The 27506-nt window shown below is 47.1% G+C and overlaps 1 protein-coding gene across 9 annotated transcripts; it reads left to right on the top strand.

Moving 5' to 3' along the window:
* The first annotated feature begins 863 nt into the window (after nt 1–863).
* On the top strand, nt 864–26762 carry ARHGAP1 (Rho GTPase activating protein 1). 9 transcript variants are annotated; one of them, XM_064714182.1, is made up of 16 exons: nt 864–944; nt 1708–1840; nt 3345–3515; nt 5949–6134; nt 6921–7013; nt 12157–12186; nt 17383–17470; nt 17712–17843; nt 18342–18428; nt 19026–19124; nt 19816–19923; nt 21133–21209; nt 21601–21678; nt 22226–22354; nt 22505–22608; nt 23012–26762. In XM_064714182.1, the coding sequence occupies exons 4-16, from the start codon at nt 5993–5995 to the stop codon at nt 23189–23191; spliced, it is 1347 nt and encodes a 448-aa protein (XP_064570252.1). In that variant the 5' UTR covers nt 864–944; nt 1708–1840; nt 3345–3515; nt 5949–5992; the 3' UTR covers nt 23192–26762. The 9 variants fall into 9 exon arrangements, with proteins under 9 accessions (XP_064570252.1, XP_064570248.1, XP_064570254.1 ...); XM_064714178.1 differs by having other exon boundaries at nt 5940–6134; XM_064714184.1 differs by lacking the exon at nt 3345–3515.
* The last annotated feature ends 744 nt before the right edge of the window (nt 26763–27506 follow it).

The following is a 27506-nucleotide window of genomic DNA, read 5'->3' as shown; positions in this document are numbered from 1 at the left end:
ACAGATCCAGGTCTCCAGGACTTGCTGCCTGCTGTCCCGTTTCCACTTTTCTCTGCTGCAGATCTGGGATCTACAACCTTATCCAACTCTTTTTTGCACCTGCCACTGGTCTTAATGGTTGAGATGGGCTCGACATGCTGATTCTCAGTCCCCAGCATGCTGGTTTGTCATGGCTCATGTTTGGAAGCTTCTTGCAGCCTGTGAAAATATTTGGTGGACAGCCTGCTAACACAGGGTCATTGAGGACTGTGGTTTTATCAGCTACCCCCTTGGAGACCTCGGGATCCCCTGCACAAACACAAAGGCATGATGGGTGAATTATGGCTGGCTGTTATGTTGACATGATTGCTGCTGGATAAGAGAAAGATGAACGCTGGAAATGGATACTCTGCTATGCAGTAATCCTGGGGCTCTGCCATGAGAACCATTACTTTTATGATCTTTTTCCCTTTTAAACAGGGTAAGAGGGACGAATCTCTAATTTCTCACTACAAGACAGTACCTGTGCAGCATTCCTATTGTTTCACGACAAGTATTTCTACGACGTATCGTCATGACAGGCATAAAACAGGGCGACACGCTCTGTTTTGGACTGGCACTCCTAAGAGCGATGCACGGTCCGGACGGCCGTCCCGCAGGGGCTGCAGGGCGCACACATGCCGGGGCGCACACCCAACGCTCGGGAAGGCCGGGCCGCTCATCCCGCCCACTCTGGGCCTCGGCACGCACCTACGAGGGGCTCTGCCTGCGGGGGTGGCCCGGGCCCCCCGCGCCTCCGCAGCCGCCCCCTCGGCCTCGGGCGCTCCGTGCCGGCGGAACGCTGCGAGGGAGCGGCGGACGCGCCCGGACGGCGGCCGGCAGCGGGCGGGGCGGGGCGGGATCCCCCGGCGGCGAGGCCGCGCTTCCGGCGGGCGGCGGTGACGGGCGGGCGGTGGCGGCGGCAGGTACCGGCACCGGCGGGGCGGCGTGGGGTGCCCGGGGAGCGCGGCTGGAACCCGCCTGCAGCAGCGGCGTCCGGCGGCCTGTCCTGGTGCTGCTGGGGCAGGGGAGCGACCCGGCGGCTGGGGCTGGGGCTGAGGCTGGGGCTGAACGGGCCGGGGCTGGGCCCGGAGCCCCGAGCGCTCCGCCCGGGTGTTGCCGGGCTCGCCCTGTGTGAGGGAGCGGCTCGGTTCGGCCGCGGTGCGCGCCTGGCGGGAAGAGCGCGGCTGGTGAAGCGCCGCGGGCACCTGGGCGGGGAGAGCCGGGCCGGCAGCCCGCGGTTCCTCGTCACCGCTGACCGGGGCAGGCGGTGCAGGTACCGCCGGAGCGGCGCCACCGGGGCTGCTGCTGGCTGCTCCCGACCTCGGCGGCTGCGGCGGGGCTGGCGCTGGGGCTGGCTGCCATTAATCCCGGTGCCCAGCAGCAGGGGCTGGTACTTGTCCTGCCTTCAGGCAATTGCCGTGTACTAGGGGACCTTTGTTTTAACAGTGTAAATAGTAAGTCCGTGAGTCTCGTGAGCAACCTTGAGGTTCCCTCAGGGGTCTCCCAGGAGATGAGTCGCAGGGAACGGGAGAGTATGTATAGTGTATAGATGTATAGTGGAGGGGGTGATGATGAGGAGGAGGAGGGCTCAGCCCGCGCAGGGCTGTGTGTGCCTCGCTGCCTCTCTCACACGAGTCCGGGGTGGGTCCTGCACGGCACTGAGAGCAGCTTCTGTACTTTGTGCAGCAGCTCCGGAGAGGACACTTGGGGAGTTCAGCACTTTTGCCCTCAGACCCTGCAGAGAACAAAGGGGAAGTTGACTCCTCGCTAGAGTGGATTTCCAGCGGGCACGGAGGTGGCCTTCGATAAACGGATTGAGGTGACTGGGGAAGGAATGCTGCTCAATTAAAAAGTTGTTGGAATAATGAAGGACCAAAGGCTTCCCTGAGCAATAGTGTGTCTGTCCTGAGTTTACTGGTCATGGTGAGCCAGGACAAGGTCTGGCTCTCGGCCTCTGCGTTCTTTCAGGGTAGTGCCAGGGTAGTGATGCTCTCGGTGGTATCATCAGTCTTGATGTGAGGGAAGACAAGGGGTGGGCTCTGTGGGTGAGTCTCGGTTCGGGACCTCATTCATGCACGTGAGTACCCTGAAGGTCTGCTGCTGAGTAACTGCTCCCTTTTCTTTGGACGTGCTTGTTTTTAACACTGTAGCAAAGTGCAGGGCCTTGATTGATGTGTATAGAAACAGAGACATCTGTGCAAATAGGCTGAAACTGGGAGGTGTGGATGGCAACAGAGTCATAAAAATAATCCTGGAACCAGGACTGTGTTGCATCTGACCATTGCTCGTTCATCTTGCATGGAAGAAGAGGTCACTTGGCTTCTGTAATTCTTTATTGTATGTAGAGCTCCAGGGTGTGGTAATATATGCATGGACATATTTTGAAGTGTAATTCACTTCTGAACTAATAGTACATCTCAAAGAAAAACAGGAAAAGGAAACTACCAAGCAGGTGTAGCTTAGAAATAAGTGATAGAAAAACAGTGAAATGAAATTGCAGAAAAAAATAGTTTTCATGAACAGCAACCACCACGATTTCCTGGGTATAATGTGAATGGTCTTCCTTGGGTAAATTCTGGATGTTATATAAGGAATTTTCAGTTCAGAATTTCTGTGAATATTGTATGGTTTGAGTTCTCTCCTTTAGTGGAGTGTGCTGTTCTCCATCACATGTCTCTCTTATCTAGGAAAGTTAACTTTTATTACACAGCAAGTGTTCAGGTGTAGTGCAGTTGCAGAAAACATACTTAAATACTTGGAAAAAAAGGTAACAGTTGGGTCCTTAGAGCTTGGCAGTAAGTAAATGCTTCTGCTGCCATGTGTGATTCTTAAGGTTTTAAATCTTTGGCTACAACTTTTGCTTTTCAAAATCTAGGTATGTAATTTTTCTTATCTTATTATTTGCTATATGGAGTGTACCACCTACATCTTGTCATGACATTTATGTAAAACAGATGCAGTTTTTAAACGGAGTTAAATCTGTTGAAATGCTCTTTTATTGTTAAAAAACATGAAATGATTTAACAAACACTTTACTCATTTTAACAGCTATATCACCATGATACATATGGACTTTCTGTTTAAAGACAGATTCTTAGGGATCATTTTTGAGTACACAGGGAAGCATCTCATGCAGCTTCACTATTGGAAAGTGAAATGTATATCCTTGTATGAAGATCCTCAGTTTGTGTTTTACATGATAACTCCAGTTCTCTCCTTCTCAGAGCCTAGTTCCCAAGCATTTAGAAGATTTCATGTCTTAAACTGCTGTATGGTTATCTGATGTGAGATCCTGTGCTTTTGCCTTTTGCATGTTGGGAAAGGGCTGGAGAAAAATCTGCAAAATCTCCTGGGGCTCTCTGGGTACTACAGTATGGTTCACAAGAAGGACCTGAAATCTAAGAGGTCTTCTGCTCTGGATCCTGCTTCCATTAACACCATGGAGCAGTAACCTACGGCCAAGGAATGGAGCTGGCTGTGAAAACTTCATGAAGGTATCTGGAGAGCCTTGTCTGTTTTTCCAAGGGGTGAGGCCAGAGCATTATCCACTGGGCTCTTTTTGTGGTGTGGATCCTACTAACAAACAACTTCCTTCTTCCACATGGTGCCACACTAAGATAAATTTTATGCCTCAGGGGAAATCCCCCAGTGCTGTCTAATAACCTGCTCTTCTGTCTCTGGACAAGTGCTGCAAGTTGACTGTGATGCTGAGTGTAGGGACAAGTGTAGGGACACTTGGTGACTTGCTGGCCCTATGGCAGTACCATCACTGCTCTCTGGGAGGATTTGGATTTGGTCTCCAGGTGTTTCAGGACTCGTCTTTGGGGAAGTGGTTGCTCCCGGGCATCCCCAAGAATCTCCCATGAAAGGCATCTCAGTGGATGGCAGCAGTGAAATGTGGCTCCTCTGTCCCCACTAGGGCTGGGAAGTCCCTGAGAGCTGTGAATGCTGAGAGGCTGTCCTGGGAACCCATGAGCTTCCTCAGCATGGAGCACTGGCTTTTGGGGCTGCTGAGCTCCTGTGGGAAATGCTTTAAGCTCGCTGAGTCATAGGAGTCAGTGCCTGCTGTTACCATAGAAATCGGATCAGCTGCGAGGGGTGGGGAGTCCTGGTCCCTGGCTCCACTGCTGCGTGCTTCCAGCATGAGCTCAAAGAGCTGGGGAACCTGATTTTTTGCTCCTTGTCCTGTTGATATCAGAGGAGGTCAGGCAGCTCTGGCAGCCCTGAGCAGAGGGCAGGGAAAATAATTTTGCTTGGATCTTTGCATGGCTGCAGTGGTGGGACCCTGTATGTCTGATGTGTTGTTTTGAAGACCTGCTGTTTGTATATGTCATGTCTTTTGTATTTCGGGAAGCATTGCATTTGATTAGCAAAAGCTTTCAGTCCTTTGGGAGCCCTGGAGAGGTGAAAACTGATTGTAAACTGGTGAGTAGCAGATAAGGGAGGATAGGAAGTAAGTAATAAGCTTGGAATGGTCCAAAGGGAGAAGAAAACCACTGGATATCCAATTTCCTGTGCTCTCAAAATGCATTCTCAAGCTTGGTGGCAAGTATAGACCTGAGCATGGATGTGACACCTTCCAGAGCTCAGTCTCTCACAGGTTTTGTCGTCTGTGCTCAGTCTGAGTAACTGTTTCATTGTTTCCTCTGCATAAATATACACATTCAAGCTCCAGGGATGGAAGATGCAAAACATTGTCCCCCTCTCCATTCTGCTAAAGGAAATAGCTTTACTGTGAATATACTTTTCACACTAAGGTGTTGTGCCTCCTCAGATCATCTTTGAACCCTTTGCTCTCCTTATAAAGCAAAATAAGCACAAGCATTGCTGTGAAACAGTGCTGCAGAGACTCTTGCTGATGCAAGGTGTCACTTGATTTTTTTACACTTCCTCTTGGCTTGCTGCCTGCTGACCACTGAATTACTGTCCACGTGGTCAGTGTAAGCAGTCCAGATCTACATAGTTGTCCTTTTTAATGTTTCCTTGCTTACTTCCAGGAGACTGAATTCAGAGGATAACAGCAGCTTCCCAAGGATTGTCCTTAAGAGTTGGTACTCTTAGGAGGTCCTGGATGCTGTGCTAGCTCAGTCCCAGCTTTAATGCATCTTCTGCTTCAGATGAGAGTGAGAAAGATTTGCAAACAACAGCAAACGCACTGAGCTGTCTGTTTCTCGGACCCTCTTAATTCTTTGGTCTGCTTATTGCATGCTTGGTGAAAAATACTCATTCAGGCAGTACGGCTTTAAATGAAAGAATTCATTCCTTGCTTCTAGCTATTATGTAGGAGAAAGGATTTACTGGGTGATGCTGAAAGGAGATGAGGATTCTATGTGTATTGTTCTCCCTGTTTTACTAGCTCCGCCTAAAAAATTCCTGTTTTAAGGAGCTGTTCACTTCTCTGTTCAGATCACAGCACACTGAAGCACCCACTTCAGTGTTGTTGAGAGCTCTGGTTCTCCATTATGGGGAGAAGGAGGGGGCTGATTCTTGGGAAAGCTTCCAGTACTGGGCCAAGTGTGGAAACAGCCGGGCTTTGTGCCAGCCCTTCGGAGGGAGGGGGAGCTCAGAGCCATACAGGGAGTGTATCAGGCAGGGGCTGGTGCAGCCTGTCGCCTTCTGCAGAGTCCTGGTGCTGCTTCTGTTTCAAGAGAGAAAAACTGTTCTGCCCAGAGCTGTGGGCAAGCAGAGATTCCTTGAGAGGGTTGGTACAGCTCTTGATGGCTTTTGATAGCAGTTGGCGTGAAAGAATCTGATACGTTGTGCCTCTGGCGAGGAGGAGGAGTTCCTGCTTGTATTAAGGAGGAGGGGACACAATCTCTGGATAAGCAAGGATGAGGGAGTATTGGGGGGAAATGGGTGAGAAGAGGAAGTGTCTCTGTGGGGAGGTAGATTTGTGATCTCTGTGTCTCACCTAACAGTCTCTGCAGTCCGTGTTTAGACACAGCGAAATAAACTGCGGTGTTTGGGGACCATGGCTGCAGACCCGCTCACGGATCTTCAGGATGACCTTAGCTTGGATGATGCCAACCAGTCCCTCAGCCAGCTCAAACTGGCCCCCTCCATAGATGATAAGAACTGGCCATCAGATGAAGTCCCTGCTTTTCCCAAATCAGGTAAGTTTCCTGCTTGTTTGGGATCTGGGTTTTGGCCAAAAAGCAGTTGTTTGTCTTGCAGCATTGTGGTCTTATCTATATAAACAGAGAGCCCCAGCTCCATTTAAAAGCTTTATAGATGCATTAAACTTGCACCACACCCAAGTGAATCAGCCTCAGTATTGAACAGCACTAAAAAGTGCAGAGCCAGCTGCTGTAAATATGCTCTTCTCAGTCCTGTGCCTGGCTGCATTTTGGTGCTGACAGAATAGATGTGCTGTAAATCTTTGAGTATGCTCCATTATGGTCTCTTGCAGGAAAGTTTGGCCTTCTGGACTGGAATGGTCTCAAACTTCCATCTGGGAGGTGGGGCTGGAGATCTGAGTTGTTGCTCTGAAATCCTGTGCTGTGAACTATGAACAGAGAGGTCAGGAAAATTAGCTCAAGGATATATAGTATGACCATCCATCAAGGGACTATGTTAAGATCCTCCTTTCCCTAAAAAACCATGACTGTGTCCTTGGGTTTTGTCTTTGTGAATATTTGTGACATATTTGAACATTTGTTCAAGGGAGTGTGCATTCTGAGGGACACATATTGATCTCATAGGACTGAGAGGACTCTTCTGAAGTCATTGCTCAGAATTCCATGTCCACCAGAATTTCAAAAGTGGGTTTTCAAGGTGTATAGTTGCATACATTAGTCCCATGTAGAAGTGCCATTTTTTCTTATGCTTCTATCTTTCTGTATTCTCCAATGTGCTCCAGATCCCTTCTTCTGATTGCTTGTTTCTTGTACTTTGTTCAGACGACTCCAAAAGCTCCCCTGAGCCTGTCACTCACCTGCAGTGGGATCATCCCTACTATGATATTGCCAGGCACCACATTGTGGAAGTAGCAGGTAGGAACCTTCCTGTTTTCTCCTTTGATGTCTTTGCAGCTGGGCTGAGGAAGGACTTTTCTAATAGGGCTTTGGGGACATCTGTTGTTTGCCAAGACCAAGTGGCAATGACAGGTGGCACAGAAAAAACGCCAAACTTCTTGAATGTTTGTGATATGTGTAATTTTCCATTGACTTCAGCTAAACTTGGGTTACTTCTTGGCTCTTGCTGACTTGATTATATTATTGTCAGGACTCAGTTGCTTTTGCTGAATTGTTTTATATATGGCTCTTTACTACATCCTGAACACAAAAGTGGTTTTTGCTTGATAATGCCACAGAAGTTATGTAGTTAAGCAATACAGCTATAAGGTCCTCAGCTGACTGAGTAATCCACAGTGGGTGGATTCACTTGTATCTGAACAGCCAGAGCTTGCCATCCTGTTCAGAAATAACATGTACAGAAATCTGAAGTAGGGGGAATAGGCCTGTGTTCCACTGCAAGGAAAGACCTGTTCATTCAGGGTCACAAGCATTTGGATTTTCCTTGTGTTTTCTTGTCCATATTATTTTATTTATGCTAACCCTTGGTGATATACTGCTGGGGACCTCTATGAAAAAGAGTTCTGGAGGATTCTTTAGGTTGCTGTGGTGAGCCTGAGTGAAGGGTAAGGCCAGTTTGTCTTGTATTCCTTGTTTTTTTTTAAAAAGAAGCACTTCTACAACTTGTTGTGACTTGATTCATACTTCCTGCTTGACTATAACCACCTCCCACCCCTCCTGCTGCCACCTCCTTCCCCTCCTACTGCCATCTCTCTGTAACTTGGTCCCTGCCCCACATGTGAATTGTCAAGGAAGCAGAGGCACAAGCTGGAGTCCTCCTGATTCAGGGTTGTTCTGCAGCAGAGTTTGACCACAACGAAAAGAGTCTCTGGCACTTACTTTGGTAAGAGTTGTCTTGATATCATTCTTTTCTAGGCAGTTTTCTCAAATGAGCTTTCTTTTTCCTAATCTCTCATGTTCCATCTTTTGTGGAACAAAATTATAATGGCAGACTCAAAACCTTGTTGTTTTTTGTTTTCCTGCTCAGTTTGACAAGCCAGGTGTTTGACATTTGGGCTGTTATGCCTTATAGGTTTGCCAGAAGTGTTTTCATTTGCAAATGTTTTGCAAAGCTTCTTTTCCATGGGGCTGGAGTTTCAGGACTGCCGGTTATAGAGGTCTGCACCCTGGTCTCTGCTACTGGAACTGGAAAGGGACAGATGTGTGGGCTCCACCATTTCAGTAGTAATAGCCAGAATATTTGGAATGTGAATGGCACAGGTATTTGAGGACTGTGGGAAAGGGTGAGTTAAACGATAACAGTTGTTGCTTTAGGCTAAGTTTCAGACAAAGTGCTTAGCAGAGTTTAGATCAGAGACATTGATATGACTGGAATGTCAGCCCAAACCAAGGATATACTTTGTCTGCTGCCTCCTGGGATAAACACCACTCTTTCTGAGGTATTTCTGTTCCAAGGTAACATGACTTTTTCTTTGACAAGCTCTCTGAATGGAGTATTGCTCCAGTGGAGGTGTGTGTCAGTGGCTGTTGGAACAGAGCCATTTGGCCATTTGACACAGTCTAGGGTAGCAAATGAAGAATTAGCCAGCTTCCTGAAAAGATTCCGGGGTGGGATGATGGCTGACTGGGAGCTGTGCCTGCATTCTGAACTCTTCCCCACTGTGGTTTAAATTTGTATTCCTGGTGAGCGCTGTGTCCCTGCAGTGTCTCTGTGTAGTGCAGAAACAGCTCAGAGAAGCTTCTGTTCTTGCCTCCTGCCGGCCAGTGTTCACTGGGAGCTGATGTGTCTGGAAGCATGTGATGGTCCCACACATGGCATGTGCTGTGATGCCTTCCTTGGCACTGGGAGAGCTTGGAGCACAGCTCCACATAGAGGATTTGCTGCCATGTACGTTTGAGACTTGTTGGTTTCTCATCTCCTGAAAGGAGAATTTAGGAAGTGGATCAAAGGGATCTGACTTGTAATCTTGGTTCTGGGGAAGCTGATAATTTTTTTTTTGGTCAGTAATTGAGAATTTTAACTGTTCAGAGTATCGGACAGGGTAGTCTTCTCTGTTGTTGGAGGCAATCAATCTGGGACAGTCTGGAAAAATCCCATTAGAGGTAGTCTGGAGAATAAAAATCTCACTGGAGGATTAATATGAAACTGTTCAGATGTGGCTCTGCTGACAAATTGTGTTTGTCAGCAGCTCCAGGTGCAATGAACGCTGGCTATGCTGAGCCTGAACCAAAATTACCCTACATCTCTTATAAATATTAGCAAATGGCAGCAGATCAAGGAGTTTTGTCCACTCTGTTGATTCGTTAGCTTTCTGTCCCGTGTCCTTCCCTGTTCTGCAGTTCAGAGCAGAAAGTTTGTGGCTTACTCTGTTCCTGCCTGCCCTGAAATATGTTCTGTGATGATGGTGCTATTTTGAGACAAAAGCAGAAGGCTGGTTCCCATCCTCAGGCTGAACTTCATGATCCCAGTGTTATCCTGTGTGGTCAGAAAGTAATTGCTTCTTGCTGGATATGTGCATTGAGTTAATAACTTAATAAAAGCCCAGTTTTGATGTTAAAAAGTTAGCATGCTCATTTTCTAGCTGGCCTTAATTCAGTCCAAGGCGTGCTTCATTTGAAATGTCTGGCTATCTGACCTAAGAGGGGAAAGTACTGAAAAACTTTTTGCAGAATTTGTTTGGAAAATAAGTTTTTGGGGTTTGTTTCTCACTTAAAAATAGTGCAGTGGTTTCATGGAGACTCTCCTTTGTGCCCTATTGCTCCTGTCTCTTCTGGGGACTAGGATCTTGTGGGAAGAGACTGTCCATGGGAAAGGAGCAGGCATGTCACTGCTGTCCCATGTGGTGCTGTGTTGCACAAAGATGACAGCAAAAGGCATCCGGGCCACAGTCCTGAGGGAGTTCTCAGAACTGGAGTATTGTTAGGAATCACAATATTTTGGTTTAAGGAAACATTCTTTTGGTTCTGGGACTCGATGCTTTTCTGAAGGAAGATGTTGGTGTTGTGCTGTTCCTTTCAGATCTGCCTTAAAGTGTGTGTTTATGGAGTGTTTTACACAGGCCCTGGAGAGGTCTTTGGGTGGTTTTGTTCTTCTTGACTCTGAGTGCCTCTTTTTGTGAGTGCTGTAGCAGTGAAATTCCTCTTTACACGTGGCCTGAAGCTGAAAGAGAGGAGGCCTTGCTCATGTCACATAGAATTTGGAGGAAACACAAGCTCCTGGTTGAGAGCTGTTAAGGAACTCTCCCAAGTTTCTGTTGAGAGTTTCTGTGTTCTTCTGCCAGTTCTTACATGGCAAAGGTGCTGCTTCCATCTTCTTGGGGGTTGAGGCAGATGTGACAGTCTTGGCCTTGAATTTTGGCAGAAGCTGAATTGCAAAACTGAGGCAGGTAGTTGATAATAGTCTAAAGCAGGTTTCTGGAAATGGCAGTTCATACTGGAAACCTGTGGCTGTGTGGGAAGAGCAGAGCTCTTGTCAGCTCTGGCAAGGTGCTCCATCCTCGTTCTGCTGCCCAGTCTGAAATACTGGTCTCTTCTTTGGGGTCAATATGCAAAACTATGGCTATGAGGTTCATCAGCATTCCCATTTTACACAATAATTGCCTTGCTTTCTTTTGGGATAAGAAAACAGAGGCCTAACATATATTGGCATATGAATTCCTCACTGCCATGGAGGGTAGAAGATAGTGTATCATTGGTCAGGAAAGTGGCTGTCACTATATACTGCAGCTATGTAATCCCTGCCCAGTGATTTCAAAACTTTGTTGGAGCTCAAAGCATGTTTCTGCTAGTTTGTGTGGGAAATCTGCTGCCTCACCCCATGAATTGTCAGTCTGTGGCGCTGCCTTCACAGAAAAGCTGTGATGCCAATACGTGTGAGACCTGTAACTGAAGTGGGAAAACAAGGTGAAGAGCTATGAGTGTACCTTCTTTTGTGTTACTGGATTGAAGCTGCAATTCCAGCAGTAAATCTATTTTCATTGGTGAATCTGGTTCCAAACCTACCCAACAAACATGACTGCAGGTGCCAAAGCTGTAACTGGTGCTGATGATTTGCTATAGGTGTTGGTGATTGACATGGGGAGGTAACATAAATCTTGGAGCACCAGTAGCTGTTGTTTCTCTGAGCAGGCAAAGGCAGAAGTGGCAGACAAAAGTTGTGGTGAAGATGTTTTGCAGGGTGTCTTTGGTTCTAATGGACTCAGCAAAGGGTAACAAGGGCACTTTTCAGGCATGGTACATTGTTACTGACTCCATCAGTACAGACTGCCTGCATTTCTGCTGCTTTTGGATGTAGTTTCCAGCTTTTAACTGTTTTGTTTGTTCATTTCTTTAAGAATATTTTGTATGATAAAAAATACGAATTGCCTCTATAGAATTGAGTCTATCCAAAGCGAGCCCAGCTTGTGCACCATATTTTGATATGCAAGGTCAAGGGAAGGAAGAGTATCTAAGGAATTTTAAGTTTATAAGGGAATGGAGAATTTCTTCCTAGAGCTCTGCTCTGCAAAGGCTCCTGTCTGCCCATGTGAGTCTGCTGAGTATATAGGTGTGAGAGTGATGGAAAGGGGCTAGGTGTGATAATAAATGCCTTCATAAACTATAGGAACCTTTTTAAAATTCTAATTGGCAGTTCAGTTTTTTTACTCAGAATCTACTAATCATGAAAAAAAGTTATGGATGTGGGATGTGTTATTCATATGGTATGATGCCATTCTCTGTGCACTTCTGAAGTTGTTCAGAGGACTTCAGAATTAATTGCAATTAACCCTTTTAAAAGTGGGTTACAGCAGTTACCATTTTGGTGGCAGAGGAAATCTAACAGTAAGGGCAAGAGATTTGATTATACAGAGTTAGTTGCAAATTCAAAAAGGAGATTTGGGAATCAAGGCTTGCTGTTATTGCCTCTGATTGTTAGATAAGGCTGCTTTTTGCAGAGGAGCATGGGGGGAAGATGAAATGGAAGGAGGTTGGATCCTGCAAGACAGCAGCTGAATGCGTCCCGGTGGCAATCTGGCTAGGCTCTCAGACTTTAACCTCATGATTACTTCCTGGGAAAGGATGCAAAGCTTGGCTTGCTATAACTTTTTTTCTGTTCCTCCAGACCAGGGTGCACTTGATGGGGCCCAACCAGGTAGGTAGATTTTTTGTGGCGCTAACATTTGGTTCTGTAGATCATGGTATTCCTTTAGCATGACCATGGCCTGTAGCTGGACTGTCTCAGGGGAGCCCAAACTTTGCTCAGCCTTAGGCTGCACTGGCAATTTTTCAGGAATCCAAAGACTGCACAAAATTGTTGCCTGAGGGCTGCACCTCTGCCTCAGACACAGCAGAATCATCTGAGCCAAATTTGGTGTGTGGGCTTTACTTTGGGCACTTCGGCGCTCATGGCTCTCAATGTAAATCCTGTTCCTGTCCTGTCATGGTGGTGGCCTGCTTGGACCAGTTCAGTTTGAACTCCAGTTCATCCTGTTATCCTATGTGGTTTGGAAGTTCATTCTAGGATTGCTTCCTATTCTTTCACATGATCTGCTGCTGCACTCACATGCTAAGCAGCTGGCACTTAAACTGGATTCTCCATCTGAAAGCAACTGTTATCTGTTTCTTCTCCATTTGGCTGCAGAGATGTTGTGTTCTGGTAACCTGTTTGCCCAAAGCTGTGCTTGAGTTCCCTGGGCTTGCTGAGCATTTGTTAATACTCTCCGGACTTCAGTCCTAAGTCTCAGTAATTTGGCTGCTGGGGCTTTCATGCTTCTCAATGTACATGAAAACTTCTATTGGTGTGAAATTCTTACTGCTAAGACCTTCACACAATTCATGGAAATGCTGATTCTCATTTCCTCGTTATGTGGAGTCTTCTTCCCCTTTTTCTGTGCTCTCAGCCATCCTCCCAAACTGCATTCTTTAATATGACCCTCTAGTATATTTTTGTATCAGTTAAAGCTAAATTCACTTCATAAGGCTTTCTGATTCTGGCAGCGTTTGGATATTGGGAATATCAGGGTGGATGAAATAATGTATTAAAATGCTTCTGCTTTGAACTCCCTACCTTCTTTTCCTTCAGGGCTAAATCCACTTGGGAATTCAATAGGCAACTAAAATCTACTATGCTTAAACATTTCCCAGCTGTGCCACAAGCTTAGTGCAGCTAATTGAAATGAAATTACATTTGACAGGTTTTTTACTCACAGTGGCTCTGATTAAACATGCTAAGCTTTGTGAAACTTGTGTAGTAATATTCCAGTGTTCTGTAGTGGTGCTCTTTCCTTGGCCCTCAAGTCTGTTAACTTTGCTGTTTTAGCAGTAGCACTAGCTTTTGGTGGCAAGTTTTATCCATCTGCATTGTCCAAGTATCAAAGTATTAGGATATTCTCATATGAATCTTTCAACAAGATAGGCACCTAACTGAGGCGACCTGGTGAAGGTAGGAATGAGCAATCTCTAGACTGCAGCTAGGCTGCCTCAAAACATGACATAAATGCTGCAGGATGTATTTCAGGATATGAAATGGATGTATTTCTATTTACCTACAAATAGTAAATAACAGGATTTGCATGCCAAGGATGTATTTTCCATGTGCAGATTTGTGTATTTTTTGGCTGTGCAGATTCATTAAATGCCCTATCTTGGGACATGACTGCCATCTCGATGTGAATTTCTGCTGTGATACATTTGTATTGCTGCAGGTTTTAATCTGAAACATTTGCCTCAGTATTTTAATTTCAGCCCTTTTAGAAGTTTGGCCTTGCACTCATGGCTTGGACACACAGCAATGATTTTCCTTGCCCCTGTCTTAGAAGTGCCCTGGAAATGCTGCTTTTTGAGCAAGAAGAAAAATGCAGTTCAGACCTTAAAAGTGCCATAAAAATATTCAGGAGCTTATGTCAATCAGCGCTACAACGGCGTATCTCTTTAGATGAGCAGCTGTCTTGTCTGGCTTTAGATATTGGCTACTGTCTTGCTCTTTGTTGTTAAAAGCAAAATAATCTGAATCACATCCTTCAGGGAGGTAGTTTAATTCCAGTGTACTTGAAAATATTTTTTAAGTTGGGGTGTTCTTTGAGTACGGATGGTATATAATTTGTTATTCATTTGTTGTTTGCTATTGAGCATTCCTCATCTGGGAGAGGTAGGAGGCAGCCTGAGAAGCCAAGTGTTTGCTTCGTGATCTGTAGCTGTGTTCAGTGGAAACTTCAGCTATTTGCAATTGCAAACAAGGGGTGAAGACCTAGATACATAAGATTAATGCTGCCAACAGGAAAGCAAATAGTACAAGGGATGGAGCATCTGGGAAAGATCAAACCTGATAAGAATCTGTTCTGTAGGAGGCAGAGGGGCCACCTGAAGGTAGTTTCCTCCAACAAGAATGCATGGAATGGGCTTTAGGTTCTTGTTTATAAATCGGAGCAACTGATTGTTCAGCTTTGATGCTGAATTTTTGATTTTGTCATGTCTGGAGCAAGGAGACTGATCAGATATATGTCAGGTGGAAACAAGATTGGCAGTTGATCACTTTGAAAATCTCTGTGTTGACAGGCTGAGTTCAATGTGATGAAACTGGAGCAAAACCCAGAACTCAGAAAAGGGCATGCTGGTTCCTTTCTAGGTCTCATGCATAAATTCATTCTGATTTGGAAGGCAAAACAGGCCACTCCTTTTTCAGTCATCCAGGGCACTGTAGATTATCTTTTGATGTACTTGGCCCTGGAAATTGTCCAGGAGAAACATGCCATCTCCCCTTTGGAAGAGTCATGGATTTTCTGTTTATTCTTTACCAGCAATCCCAGACTATGTAAGGAACAAGACTGTAGACTTTGCATAGGCCTTGCTGTAGGCTTTTATATAATTTCAGAGAAAGCTATTCAAGGTATGTCGTTCTGGAATTGTGGCTTGTCAGGTCTGATAATCAGTGCCCAGAAGCCTGAGCTGAGCGTATGGGCACCCACAGCAAGGCACAAACATGGTACTGCACTGCACACCACAGAGGTTTGTGTGTGTGATTAAACTTGAAGTCTGCATCTGGCCCTCAGACCATCCACTCTGGTGTGAAATGCAGCCTCAGTTAACTGAAGATATCATCTGTTCTGAATTTAGCATAGAGCTACATATGATCTGCAAAGATCTGTTGTCTTTCTGACCATTCTCTTTCATGAGTATAAAACTCAACCGATTCTCAAGTGCTGCATCCTCTTGGTGCTTTATACAGGCCTTTGTCCTTCAGATAGAGACATATGAGTTGCTCAAGACCAATGGGAAGGATCACAATATGCCATGTTTCTTGCCCAGGACTTTGTAACCTGCACTTAGTCTTTTAGACGACTCATTTACATTAGACTTGTCCCTAAAGCTCACAGTGAGCTGCCAAGAAACTCTGGGGTAGGCACAGAGTGGGCTGCCATGGGATATGCAGTGTAATGTTGGTCTTGTGGCCTGGCTGTGGCTGTAGCTGGTTGTTCCAGACGAGCCTTGCATCACTCTCCTGGTCCTGCACTCCGGGCCGTGCGCCCTCCCCCTGCCCGTATCTGCGCATGTGTGTGTCAGTGTGATGGCCCGCTCCTAGTGCTGCCGCAGTGTCCTTAGCTTGGGTACAACTTCTGCCTTGTGTGCATCACTAAGTTCTGTGTTGTCTGGTCACTTGAAAATGGGACTTGCAAGGTGAAAATAAAAATGAACAAAGAAGCAAGAGAATCTGTTCTGGCAAGATGGGGGCAAAAAGGGGCCAGGGGCATCTTAATGTCATTGCTGGTGTGTATGAATTCTCTGGCTGCCTTTTGCAGCACCAAGTGGTCCTCTGGTACTAACAGGCAGCATTCCCAGAAATATCAGGTTTGCTGTTCCGGGACCCCAGCTGCTGCATGGCAAGTGTAGCCAAGTGATAGTTGAGTGCCAGAGCCTGTGCAAAGCTGAGAAAATGGCTGCATGAATATTATAAATCCATGCTGGGAAAAGGATATATTTCAAGAGGAATGATGTATTGCAGGTCAGTCCTGCATAAGTAGCGATCCTTGCTGCTTTTCTGTGCTGTGCTCTGTGTGAGATGCTTTACCATATGGGAGTAAGGAGGGTATTGTTGAGTATAGCCTCAACAACCCCCATTCACTGTTGCACTCTCTGCTTGACAAGAAAACACAGGTTTCAGAGCAGGGTGAGTAGCTAAAAAGGTGGGAAGACTTTTACCCTTAACACTAAAGGAACCATTTAATCTCCAATGCTGCAAAAAAGAAGTCATCTTTGTGGAAATGGATTGGGTGTTGTGTCTGGGAGAGAATCAGACTTTTCCTCAAACTCTGTATGTCTGCAGGATTTGTGACCTGGTTCTCACTTGTGCAAATCTCTCTATTCCCCAGCATGTCTGCTAAGCTTGGCCATGCGTGTCTGCTTGGGCTTTGTTCATGGGGCTGAGATCTCTGCTGGCAGAAGTCCACTGATGGTTGAAGACTTGCTTTGGGGAAAACTTGGCTTGTTGTCTCTGAAGCCTCAAGTGGTGCCTGGGAGTGTCCTCCATGACATGACGGTGCTTTATGGGTTATTTGGCTCCAGTGTGATGGGGACTGTTTTCTGCATGGCTTTTACAAAGAATGCTTTGTCGTGCTGCACTTTGCAGCTCCTTCTGTCTCAGGCTGGAAAAATCTCTCTGTGGATGGAAAATCTAGGAAGCGGTGAAGAGCGTATTCTACAATCCTTCTGGAGAATCCAGCAGCCCTACTTGGCCCATCTGTAGAAGAGACTTTCCTTTGGAAAGATGAGAAATTATCTGGAACTCATCCAGAAGAGTTCTTATCTGGAGCTGCTCTTTTTCTAGGAATTTCTTGGTTTCCAGGGTATGAAATGGCCTGTGTTCTGTGTACAGAACTAAACTCCAGGTGAAGCAAAAACCAGATGCACCAGGCTATTAGAAGTTAGTCTGGGACTGTGTGCAGGATGGAAAGAGTTATTGTGCCAGTGAAGGGCAGTTTTCCCTGTGCCCCCTGGACATGTGTGTATCAGGAGCAATGCCCAGGCACAGCTCTGCAGGATTAATGCTCTGAGCACTCTGCTCTGTACTTGCCTCCATCCCTATGTGCCCGGAGGCATTCTGGTTTCCAGTCCTTCATCTCCTTTCAGGTCTGGAGCAGGGAATCTGTTCTTGATTCTCATTGTTGACTTGCCAGGCCCTTGGCGTTCAGGTTTCTGCTTCCACACTAGGCCCATGATAACTGCTGAAAATCAGATTTAGCTTTGCTGGCAGCTGGGCCTTGTTATGGTGGTTTCTCATTCTTTCTTTACCCCTTGCTGCCAATACCACAATGAAGTCCTTACCTCCCTGTAATCTCTTGCATTTTATCTGCAGGTGATGACAAATATGGAAGAAAAGTCATTTTGTTCAGTGCTTGCCGGATGCCCCCAAGTCATCAACTAGATCACGTGAAACTGCTGGGGTAAGTAGAATCTTAGTAGGCTGATGTTAATTTCTTAAATCTGACCTAATTCTCAGCTTCTGGATTCCTGGGGACAGATCCATCTGCAGTAGCTTCTTTAGCTGGACATGTCATCCCAAGTGCTTACCTCCGTTGCTGGAGTTGCAAATCCTTTGTTATGGCACACAAAAAGAGTCCCAAAGGGAGGAATAGGCTCTCTGTAGCAGAGCACAAATTGAGTTCATCAGTTCTTTCTTCTCAGGTACCTGAAATTCACACTGGACCAGTATGTGGAGAGTGACTACACTCTGGTGTACCTGCACCATGGCCTGACCAGTGAGAACAAGCCATCCCTGAGCTGGTTGCGAGATGCCTACAGGGAATTTGATCGCAAGTGAGTGAAGCTGCAGCAAGCAAGGAAGTCCTGTGCTGTTCTCTAGCCTAACATAGAGGATCTTCCCCAGCCCTCCCGTGTAGCTTGGTGATCATAATTTACTGTCACTTATTCCTCTGCTTGAGGAGGTGGATTGTTGTTTAACACAGATTGAAACATAGGTTAAACAGCTCCTTCTGTAGTTACATGCTTTAGGCCAACAGGCAACCAGCAAACCCTGGACCTGGTGCAAGTGTGTCAGCCCCACAGTATAATTGTAGGTTCCTGAGGAGGCTACTCACTGATTTTAGATGAAAATTGGAATACAGGGTAGCATGCCCTTAGGCTGCTGAGTGGCCTGACACAGCTACAGAGCATGGGAGAGCAGAGGCCATGGGTGCTGGGGTGTGGTGAGGCTCAGTGCAAAAGGCATGAAGCAACCAGGGCACCCTAATCTTGTGGAAAGGTTGGTTCCTCTGCTTAAAGTGCAGCTTGTCATTACTGGGCTTCTCTTGACAGATACAAGAAGAACATCAAAGCCTTGTATATCGTGCACCCAACCATGTTCATCAAGACCCTGCTGATACTCTTCAAGCCTCTGATCAGGTACGAAGGAAACACTGTTGGATGCTCACCTGCATGTTCACATTGCAGGGGAACAATGGGGCCTTCTCAGAGGGGCACAAGCTGAGCCCAGGCTGCCACGCCTATCCTGGAGTCTCTCACCTTTTTCTGTCTCCTCCCACTTCTGAACTCAGAAATACTCACACACCAGAAATACCTCTTCAGGAACTTACAGAATTTGCAGCTCTGTGCTACTCCTTTTCTCTCCAGCCAGGTAGAAGTAAAAAGTTGCAGGCTCTGTAACTCAAATATTTAATTTATTGTGATACTGAAATAATAACTCCATGAAATAATTGGGAGTAAAATCTTCTCAAGCCTACTGCTGAACAAAGGAAGGAGAAATCCACCATTTGAGGGAGCCTGCTAGGGCTTCTAATATATCTTGGAAAGTCTGTGCATCTCCTGGTAAAATAGATGGAGTGACAGAGTGATGTGGGTGACATCTCTGCTGCTCAGCCATACCTGCCCTTTGCCCCACTGATGTTTCTTACAGCCCTCTACACTCCTTTTCTGTAAGAAGTCAGTTCTGTTACTGGATTTCCCAATTCCTCACATATCTACCTTTCTCTTGTTTTTCAGCTTTAAATTTGGACGAAAGATTTTTTATGTGAATTACCTTAGTGAGCTGGAGGAGTATGTGAAGCTGGAACAGCTGGGGATCCCAAGCCAAGTGCTAAAGTGAGAATACTGTCTGTCTCCCCCCCGCTTAGGGTTCTGTGAGAGGGGACGTTTTGGGCAAGGGAAGGAAGAGATTGTTCCACTCAGGTTTTGCAGGGTGTGCTGACAAGTTGCCTTCAAGACTGGTTTCTCTCTGTAGTCCTTCCTGTGTGTCCTTGGCCCCAGTCCCCAGTTCTGTCTTTGAGTTAAAAATCCTCCTGCAATGAGGCACCAATCCTGCATCTCCCACTCACCCTCTGGGGACTTCCTGCAAGATGCTGACCTTGACACTGACCTGGAGCTCGTGGTGTGCATCTGCTGTCGTCTGGTCACCTGCTTAGCTCATTCTGCACTGCTCAGCTTGTCTTTGGGGTTCCCAGAGTTCCCATAATCTCAGCCCTACCAGATTGCTTCCCTGTCCCACACCCACAAATGCATCTGTCTCATCACAATGCTGTCCTGGCCTCCTGCCCATGCTGTTACTCAGCTACTCCACCTCTTGATTACAGATAGATACTCCTTTTCTCCCTGCTTTTTTTATTTTTTTTGGCAACGAGATGTTTGTTCTTGTGCTCCAAAGCTGCCTGTGGTGGTTTGCATAGGTGTAATTGACAGTACCAGCCTGGTGTTGCTACCAGTGGGTGTGCAGTGCTGGGTTCATGCACTTTCTGGGAGGTGGAGTGCCTTTCTACTAGTCTGTGTTTTGCTGCAGGTATGATGAATACCTGAGATCCCTGCAGAAACCTTTGCAAGTGCCCCAGAAGCCAACACCCCCACGCCCACCGCTGCCAAACCAGCAGTTTGGAGTCTCCCTACAGCAGTGAGTATTTCTGGACTGTGTTGCTTTTGCCCTGACTTGCTTGGTGTGAGGTCACTGTGTTTATTACTGAGCAACAGCAGAAAATGGCTGCGAAATTTCTTGCAGTTCAGACTTCCTACAAAACTTCAATCATTTTCCTGAGGAACTCTGTGCTCATGTCCAGATCCTGACTAAGTAATTTCAGTTCCACCCTCTTGATCCCTGGGTTAGATTATTTTTGCAACTTAGGGTCACTAAGGGAGGAGCAAAATAAGAGCCATGGGGATGGCTTTACGGCACTGGAAACTTTCTCTTGAGCAAAAGATGTCTGTAGGAGGCTGACAGGGTTCTCTTTTGGACTATGCTGCTTTGAGCAGCACTGCAGATTTGTTTCCTAGTTGTTTTTGAAATCATAAATTCTATTTTAAAAGCACCTCTATTCAGCCTTGTAGTGAAGCCCACTCCCCATTCCTGCACAGTGACAAAGGCAAACAGACACTGGCAAGGGCTGGTGATACTGAGTAATTGTTAAAGGTATTTTTAACTGAGTGTGGTTTTGCCTCCCTGGGGAATGAGGAGGAGCCAGTACTGTGTAGCTAGACACATCCTCTGAGGCAGTCTGGGAACACATTCCCCAGCTTCAGTGCAACATTTCCAGATGGTGTTTGCTGTGGTGCCGTGCTGCCTGAGCTTGTTAGCAGCCTGGGAGGGGTCAACAGCTCCCAGCTATCGAGTGGTCTGGACAATCAAATGTGAGGGTGGCAGGGAGCACCTTGGTGTCATGAGGTTTTGCCTGAGGGCCATTTTGTTGATAAATCTTCTGTCACAGGAATGTGGTGGCCAAATTTATTTTTTCTCGTGTGTCAGCTTATTTCTGCCCTTGCTCCTATGGGGAAGGAAAAAGGAAGTGTAACACTTTTCACCTGATTCATAACTAGCATCCTTGCCTTCTGGGAAACCCTTTGCCCTGGCATATACAGGTTGAGATTTTTACAGAGGATGGAAAAACGTTCCTGTGGTCTGGTAATGAGCTCATAGTTGCTCCAGTGAATGATGTGACGTGATGGGTGAAGAGGATAGAAGTTTGGAATAATGGCTGAACCAGGGATGGGGATAGCAAGATCATATGTAGTACAGCTTGTGTGGCTAAATTCAAGATTTGGGGGCTGCATGTAAGGCAGGACCAGTCCTGTGTACCAGTTGTGTGTAACCTGTTGTTTCTTGGTGCAGCCTCAGGGAGAAGAGCCCTGATCAGTCTCCTGTTCCTCTGGTGGTCAGAGACACCATTGCTCACTTGCGGGAGCATGGTAAGTGTTTGGGGAAGCTGCAGTCCCAGATCAGTGACCTCTGTTCTGTCCAAGCTCCCATCAAGACTGTGTTAAGATAAAGAAGAACAGCAGTCTAGAGTAGGGTGTAAAGCCTGAACTAGGTGAGTTAGCCTTCAAGTGAGATTGTGGAGGGTTTAGGAGACCTCCTTCTTTCAGGAGTCCACGTTCCTACTTGTGTAAAAGTATCCAAATGCCCCTTATATCCTTTGTCAGATAGTGGAAGCAGAAAAAATTGTTGCACTCTAAAAAAGGGACTTGTTGATATCTGTCTGAATGCCCCACAGCATGGATTTATAATTGCAAAGGCCAGCATTTTTAGAGACTCTCACATGGCTGATTGTTTTCTTCTCCATCTGCTGTCACTTCACAGCTCTTAATACAGAGGGGATTTTCCGGAGATCAGCAAATACACAGGTTGTCAGAGAGGTCCAGCAAAAATACAATATGGGTAAGTGCCCAAACACATCAGAGCCCCTCTCATTCCCTAATTACTGCTGTGCAACTGCAACTGTGCAGGAACTAGTCCATCATGAATCCTCTCCTCCTTTAATAGGTCTGCAGTGAGGCCTCATCTTGGGGTATGACCTGAATTGCAAGGGAGAAGTGTTTGGTACTTCTGCTATGTGGAAAGCATATTCCTTCTCACTCGTATTCCCTTAACTATTCTTCTTTTTTCCTGAAAGTTTTCCTTTTTCTTGGGGTGATTTACACCATCTTATTCTGGTTATACTGAAGGGACTTAAGATGACCAGGATGGAACTTAGTCATGTTTGATTTGATGACTTCTAAAGATGTAATGCTGGATTCAGCACTGGTTTGTATATGATTTTGGGACATATTTTTCCACTTTGCTAGAAGATGTGGTACTTTGGGATTCTGTGTTTTTTAATATACCTCTTCCTTAGTTTTGGGCTCTGACCATCATGTCTTGTCCTTTGTCTGGAGGAGGTGCTGCTTTGCCCAGTTAGCACTGAGTCTCTGCTCTACTTTCTCAGGTGTGCCTGTAGATTTCCAGGAGTATGAAGATGTCCACCTCCCTGCTGTGATTCTCAAGACCTTCTTGAGGGAGCTACCTGAGCCCCTCCTTACTTTTGGCCTCTACAGCCATGTTGTCAGCTTCCAGAGTGAGTTGTAACAAGTGCTACTCCCTGAATGTTACACTGGCTAAGGGCAAAGATGTCTTTGTGGAGGCATGCATGGGATAACTTGTGACTGCCAGCAGGGCCTTCGTCAGGATGGGTGCTGAGGATTGTCCTGTCTCTCTTGATTTTTAGGTGTGGAGGAGATGAAACGTGTGGATGTTGTTCGCAAAACGCTCCAGGATTTGCCAGAAGAAAACTACCAAGTGCTCCGTTTGCTGACAGCCTTTCTGGTGCAGGTGGGCACTAGCCTAAGCATTTACTTGTCATAATGCTGAGAGGCACAGGCAGCCTAAAGGTGCAGGCACACAGCCTGTGTGGTCTGTACCAGGGAGGCTGGGAGCTCCCCAGGCTGGAGGTAGAACTACAAAGTGGCTGAGTAGAAGAGGGGTCTCAGATTTGCTTTGCAGTACTTCCTGCTGCCAAGAAAGCCACTGCAAGGCCATTCAAGCAAGAGGGAAGATCCTGAGTGGTGATTTGGACTTGCAGAGATATTATCTGCCAGTGCTCTTGATCCTGTTGTTATGACATAGCCTGGTCAGCTTTTCTCCCCTTATTTTCTCTGTCTCTGGCTTTGGGGAGGGTAGGCAGCTGCTGTGCTATTCTGTAGGATTCACAGTCATCTCTTTCCTTCCCACATAGGTCTCTGCTCACAGCGACAGAAACAAGATGACAAACACCAACCTGGCAGTTGTGTTTGGCCCAAATCTGCTCTGGGCCAAAGATGTGGCCATCACTCTAAAAGCCATCAATCCCATCAATACCTTTACCAAATTCCTGTTGGACCACCAGAAGGAGCTGTTTGAGGCTGCAGAGGCCTGAACCCAGGCCAGCCCATACCTGCACACTGTGCCCACCTTCCCCTTCTTTGTCTTGGAGCTGTGACCAAGCTGTCTCCAGTACAAAGGGACCATTGATCTTCTGGGTGATGAGCAGAGTGAGGGCTGTGGAGATGATGGTGAAAGTGTGCAAGTAAGTGAGCAGGAGACCTGCAGCTCTGGATGGGCAGGGGAGCTGGTCTCCCAGCTGCTGAGACTGAGTCCTAACCCACCTGCGCAGCTTCTCCGGGGCTCATCACCAGTCTTCTGCCCTATCAGATGACCTGCCTTCCTTTCCTCCTTCCCTTATGTGCAGTTTTTCTGCCCTCCTGGTCCCTTCCTCAGCACAGATCTTTTTGTTCAAGCTCCCAATAGCCCCAGCTCACCCCTCCTTGCCTCAGCTGGGCTGTTTGGGCTAGGGCAGGGTTGCTGGGTTTTGTGATGGAGACATTCTTACTGTGAGTGCCATTTCTCAGAACTGAGCATGATTCTGCCTTTCCCCAGGGGCACCTAAAGCAGGGAAGGGAGCAGCAGCCCTTGTGCTTCAGGTAGCAGTGTGTCCTGCCCTTGCAACCACCACTCTGGACCCCCTGCTTTTGGCAGGCAGGTGAAGGACAGGCTCATGGCAATGTGCTGTTGTTACCTGTCAGACTCCAAAACAATGAAGCTGAGTTTAGCCCAAGCCCAGTCCCTCTGGTGTCACCCACTCCAGGTGCTATTCAGTGTTTGCTGGACTGTAGTGGGTGACTTGCCTCCTGTAATTATCCAGCTCAGGTGTGTTTGTCCTTCCAGCAGCACTTCCAGCCTGGCTGGGAAGGGTCATGCCAAGCTTGGCTGTGCATGCAGGCTAGCTGTGACCCTTTGACCACTGGTGAGTCTGAATGGCAGGAGCAAGTGCCCTGGTGGCACTGGGCTGCTGAGCACCATGAAGATCCCCATCTGTCCTGGCAGCAGTAGGCCTCTTCTGGCACATGTATCTGTGCTGACTGGCACAGACCGCCTTGACTAGTTTTTACTTTTTGAGCATAACTTTCCCCAGCACAGTGTAACAGAGAGCATGGCCTTGAGGGAAGGTCTGGGGACTGGGGCTGTCCTTGACCATGGAGTGCAGCAGGCCTGGATTACATATTTCTGACCAGGTGCTGAGCACTCGTGCCAAAGCTGTGAGGGAGCAGCTATTCCATGCCAAGGGCTTTTGCTGTGTCTCCTCCTGGGTTCATACCTTCCACCCTGCCATCTGGTCAGGTGCATGCTGTATGCCCTGGGCACAGCTGGAGAGGTCATGTTCTCTGCAAGGCAGGCTCAGAGTGGGGTGGTCCTGGCACCTCCCTGGAGCAGCTGCGATACTGTCACAGCATCTCTGTTGGGTTTGGGTTGCCTCATTCCCATTACCTGAGCTAAAAGAGATCCTTCTCCTCAGCCTGGACCTGTCAGAGTTAAAGGAGGGAGCTTCTAGCCTTACTTCACTGGTGTGATTTATCTTTGTATCCTGTGCCTGGGCCAGACTTCCTTGCTGCATCTGGCCTCAGGGACAAATCTTTTGGACCAAGCAGAACTGTTTTTTTTAAGCTACTGGATGCTAAAGAGAATTTGCTTTTTCATAATATTTTAGCCTGCCTTTAAACGCTGACCAGGGGTCAGTGCCCCTGGTGTAGTCAAAGTAAATGGCATCTGCTGCAGGAATTAAGGAGATTGCTCTTTTTGCTAAACTCTGGAATGGGGATGGGTGCAAACATAGGCAGCTCTCCAAGGCAGCGCAGGTCCAGCCAGCTGCCTTGGAGGAGGCACACCAACATGTGGGTGGGAGCAGTGAACAAATAAGTAAACATTACTAAGGCTGGAGCAAGAGAGGTTCAAAGACAGGACTGGATCTGATCCTTTCTAGATACCGGGAGACTTTGCCCTGTGGAGGTTACCAGGCTGCTGACTTCTTCAAGTCTCCCTCTTCCAAGAGTAGGAGCATTCCCTGTTTGGCCAGGATAGGAATTGCTTCATCCTGAACAATTCACAGCAGTAACTAAGTAAATATTTTGGAGGGAGAGCTAATCTGCTCCTAATTCATTTGTGATCTCTTCTAGAGTGAGTTAGCAGGGCGGATGTGCTGTTGGAGGAGTAATCTGGGGTGGACTAGTGTGGAGAGAGGTGTACTTCCCCCAGTGTTTAAGGGGCAAGGCCGTGGAGGCTGAGGGAGCCTAGTGCAGCTCCTTTTTCCCTGCAGGCATCCTGTCCTGTGCAGCCTTTGGTAGGGGGAGAAGGGGACTTGGTGCTCTCACTATATCTGCAGCTGACACTGGCTTCACCTTCATCTCTGGGAAGGAGGAAAGGCAAGCCCACTGAACTTCTGGGACAAGCGCCCAAGCTCGGCAGCCTGGAATGCAAGTGCCTGTGTGCATGAGGCCTGGCCCTGTGCACTCTCTAGGGAAGTGGCATGTTCTGGCCTTGCACAGCAGCAGGGACTGTTCCCTGCCCAGTAGCCAGAGGAGCAGTGCTGGAGTAGCTCCTGTCCAGGGGGAAAGTGGGGAATAATGCAAGTGTCTGAGTTATGACTGGACTTTGGCGGTTTATTTTAGGGTGTTTTTTGGGATTTGGGTTGGTTTTTTTTTTAGTGAATTCTTGAAATGACGTTTCCTTTTTTAGCAAAATAGAGGCTAGTTCATCCCCTGCTGGCAGGGATAAAAGCCTGTTCCAGTTCAGTGCTTGCAGAGAGTGTTCAGGGAACCACTACTGCTCATGGTAGGAAAGTGCTTGCAAATCCTGGAAGGGACCCACTGTAAATATCCCCTTTCCTCTGCTGCTCCTTGTGCTGGAGCTGCTGAGAGCCCTGGAGCAGGCATAGTAACCAGGGTTGCTTTTGCAGTCTTTTCTCCTGAATGCCTTGTATTGAAATATTCCTCCATTGATCTGAGCGAAGAACTGGCCCGGGCCTGCCTGCAGCCTGTGTCAGGTGGGTGGTGACCAGAGCCTGCTTCTGCCAAGGCCATGTGGTGAAATTCCTCCTCACGTGGCCAGGGTGCTGGCTAGGCAGGGCTTCTCTGCCTTGTATAGGTCAGGGTGGTATACATTTAAGGTGCTGGTCTGTTGGTTTTCTCCTGCTATAGAGCTGCCCAAGGGTCTCTTTCCTGGCTTACCTTTCAGGTTAGCTATTAGCCATTTCTTCCTGTGGGGGTACTTGTTCTGCATCAACCTCCTGCTTTTTAGCATCTAGAACATTCCCCTCTGCTAAACCTCCTGCTGTCTTAATGGCCTCTGATCACTCCCTGGCCCAAGCTGTGAACTGACACCAGAGCTTCTGGGCAGTGCAGGGGGTCTGGGGCCATCCAGATGCCTTGTGTGCTAACACGAGAGAGCTGAGGGCCAGTTTGGTCCCAGTTTCCTTTTTTATGCACAGGGGCTCCTGTGCAAAAACTTCTGCTTTGCTTTTGTTGCTGGTGTTCCCTGCCTTCTTTGTTAATGTTCATCAGGTGCACGCCTGGATTTTCACAGTTCACACTGTTTATTTTCTTTTAATCTGCACCAATCTTGTATTTCACAGTTTGCACTTTTTGTATTTCAATAAAAATCAAAATGTAATCTCAGATCCAGACATGTTCGTCAAGTGGCAGCAGCAGTGACACATCTACAAGAAACAAGTAAGGCTGTCTATGCTGCCAACCACAATCATGCTGCAAGGAAGGAAAGAAAGTATTAAATGCTCCCTGTGTGAGTAACTGAAGAAATATTAGGCTGCAGGAGCCTTGGGTTGGAAACAGATTTAAAACAAAAATGAAGTAGTGTAGATTTGGTTCTTCTGAAGAGGGATGTTCTTCCACATTACCATCTTCCTGTCATGATGAGCAGTCTGCCTAGGATTTCCAAGGGTGCCAAGCAGGAGCCACTTTAGGAATTGCTGGCTAAGTTTATCCTGGGGCAAGTGATACACTCAGCAGAAGCCTGCACCTTCTCATTTTGATGGATGTGGATTGCTAACTTGATGAGCAATAGTCTGGTTGGACCACTGCACTCCTCTTGATCCATATTCAGTTCACCACTTTTTCCTAAGGACTGCAATTTGCCTGTTAGTAAGCTTTTGGCTAGGATGCAAGAATTGGGAGTAGAATGGAGAGGGCTGGGGTTAAAGCCATCAGCATCAGGCAGGAGCCTGACTGCTGGGATGCCAGCGATGGTGTGTCAGGGTGACGTGTTGGTGCTGATGTCAACACTTGCATGTCTAAAATGTGTGCTGCTTGCCTGTTTTTACTGTACCAGTTAAGGCTTCCCAGTGTTGCCAGCTCCCCTTCTGTATGTTGACATGGCCCCTGTAATGGGGTCAGTGTGGTTAA

The sequence above is a fragment of the Zonotrichia leucophrys genome, chromosome 5 (genome assembly GCF_028769735.1).
Source record: "Zonotrichia leucophrys gambelii isolate GWCS_2022_RI chromosome 5, RI_Zleu_2.0, whole genome shotgun sequence".
Taxonomy (NCBI): Eukaryota; Metazoa; Chordata; class Aves; order Passeriformes; family Passerellidae; genus Zonotrichia; species Zonotrichia leucophrys.
The sequence above is the reverse complement of the archived record's forward strand: the minus strand, read 5'-3'. Positions and strand labels throughout refer to the sequence as shown.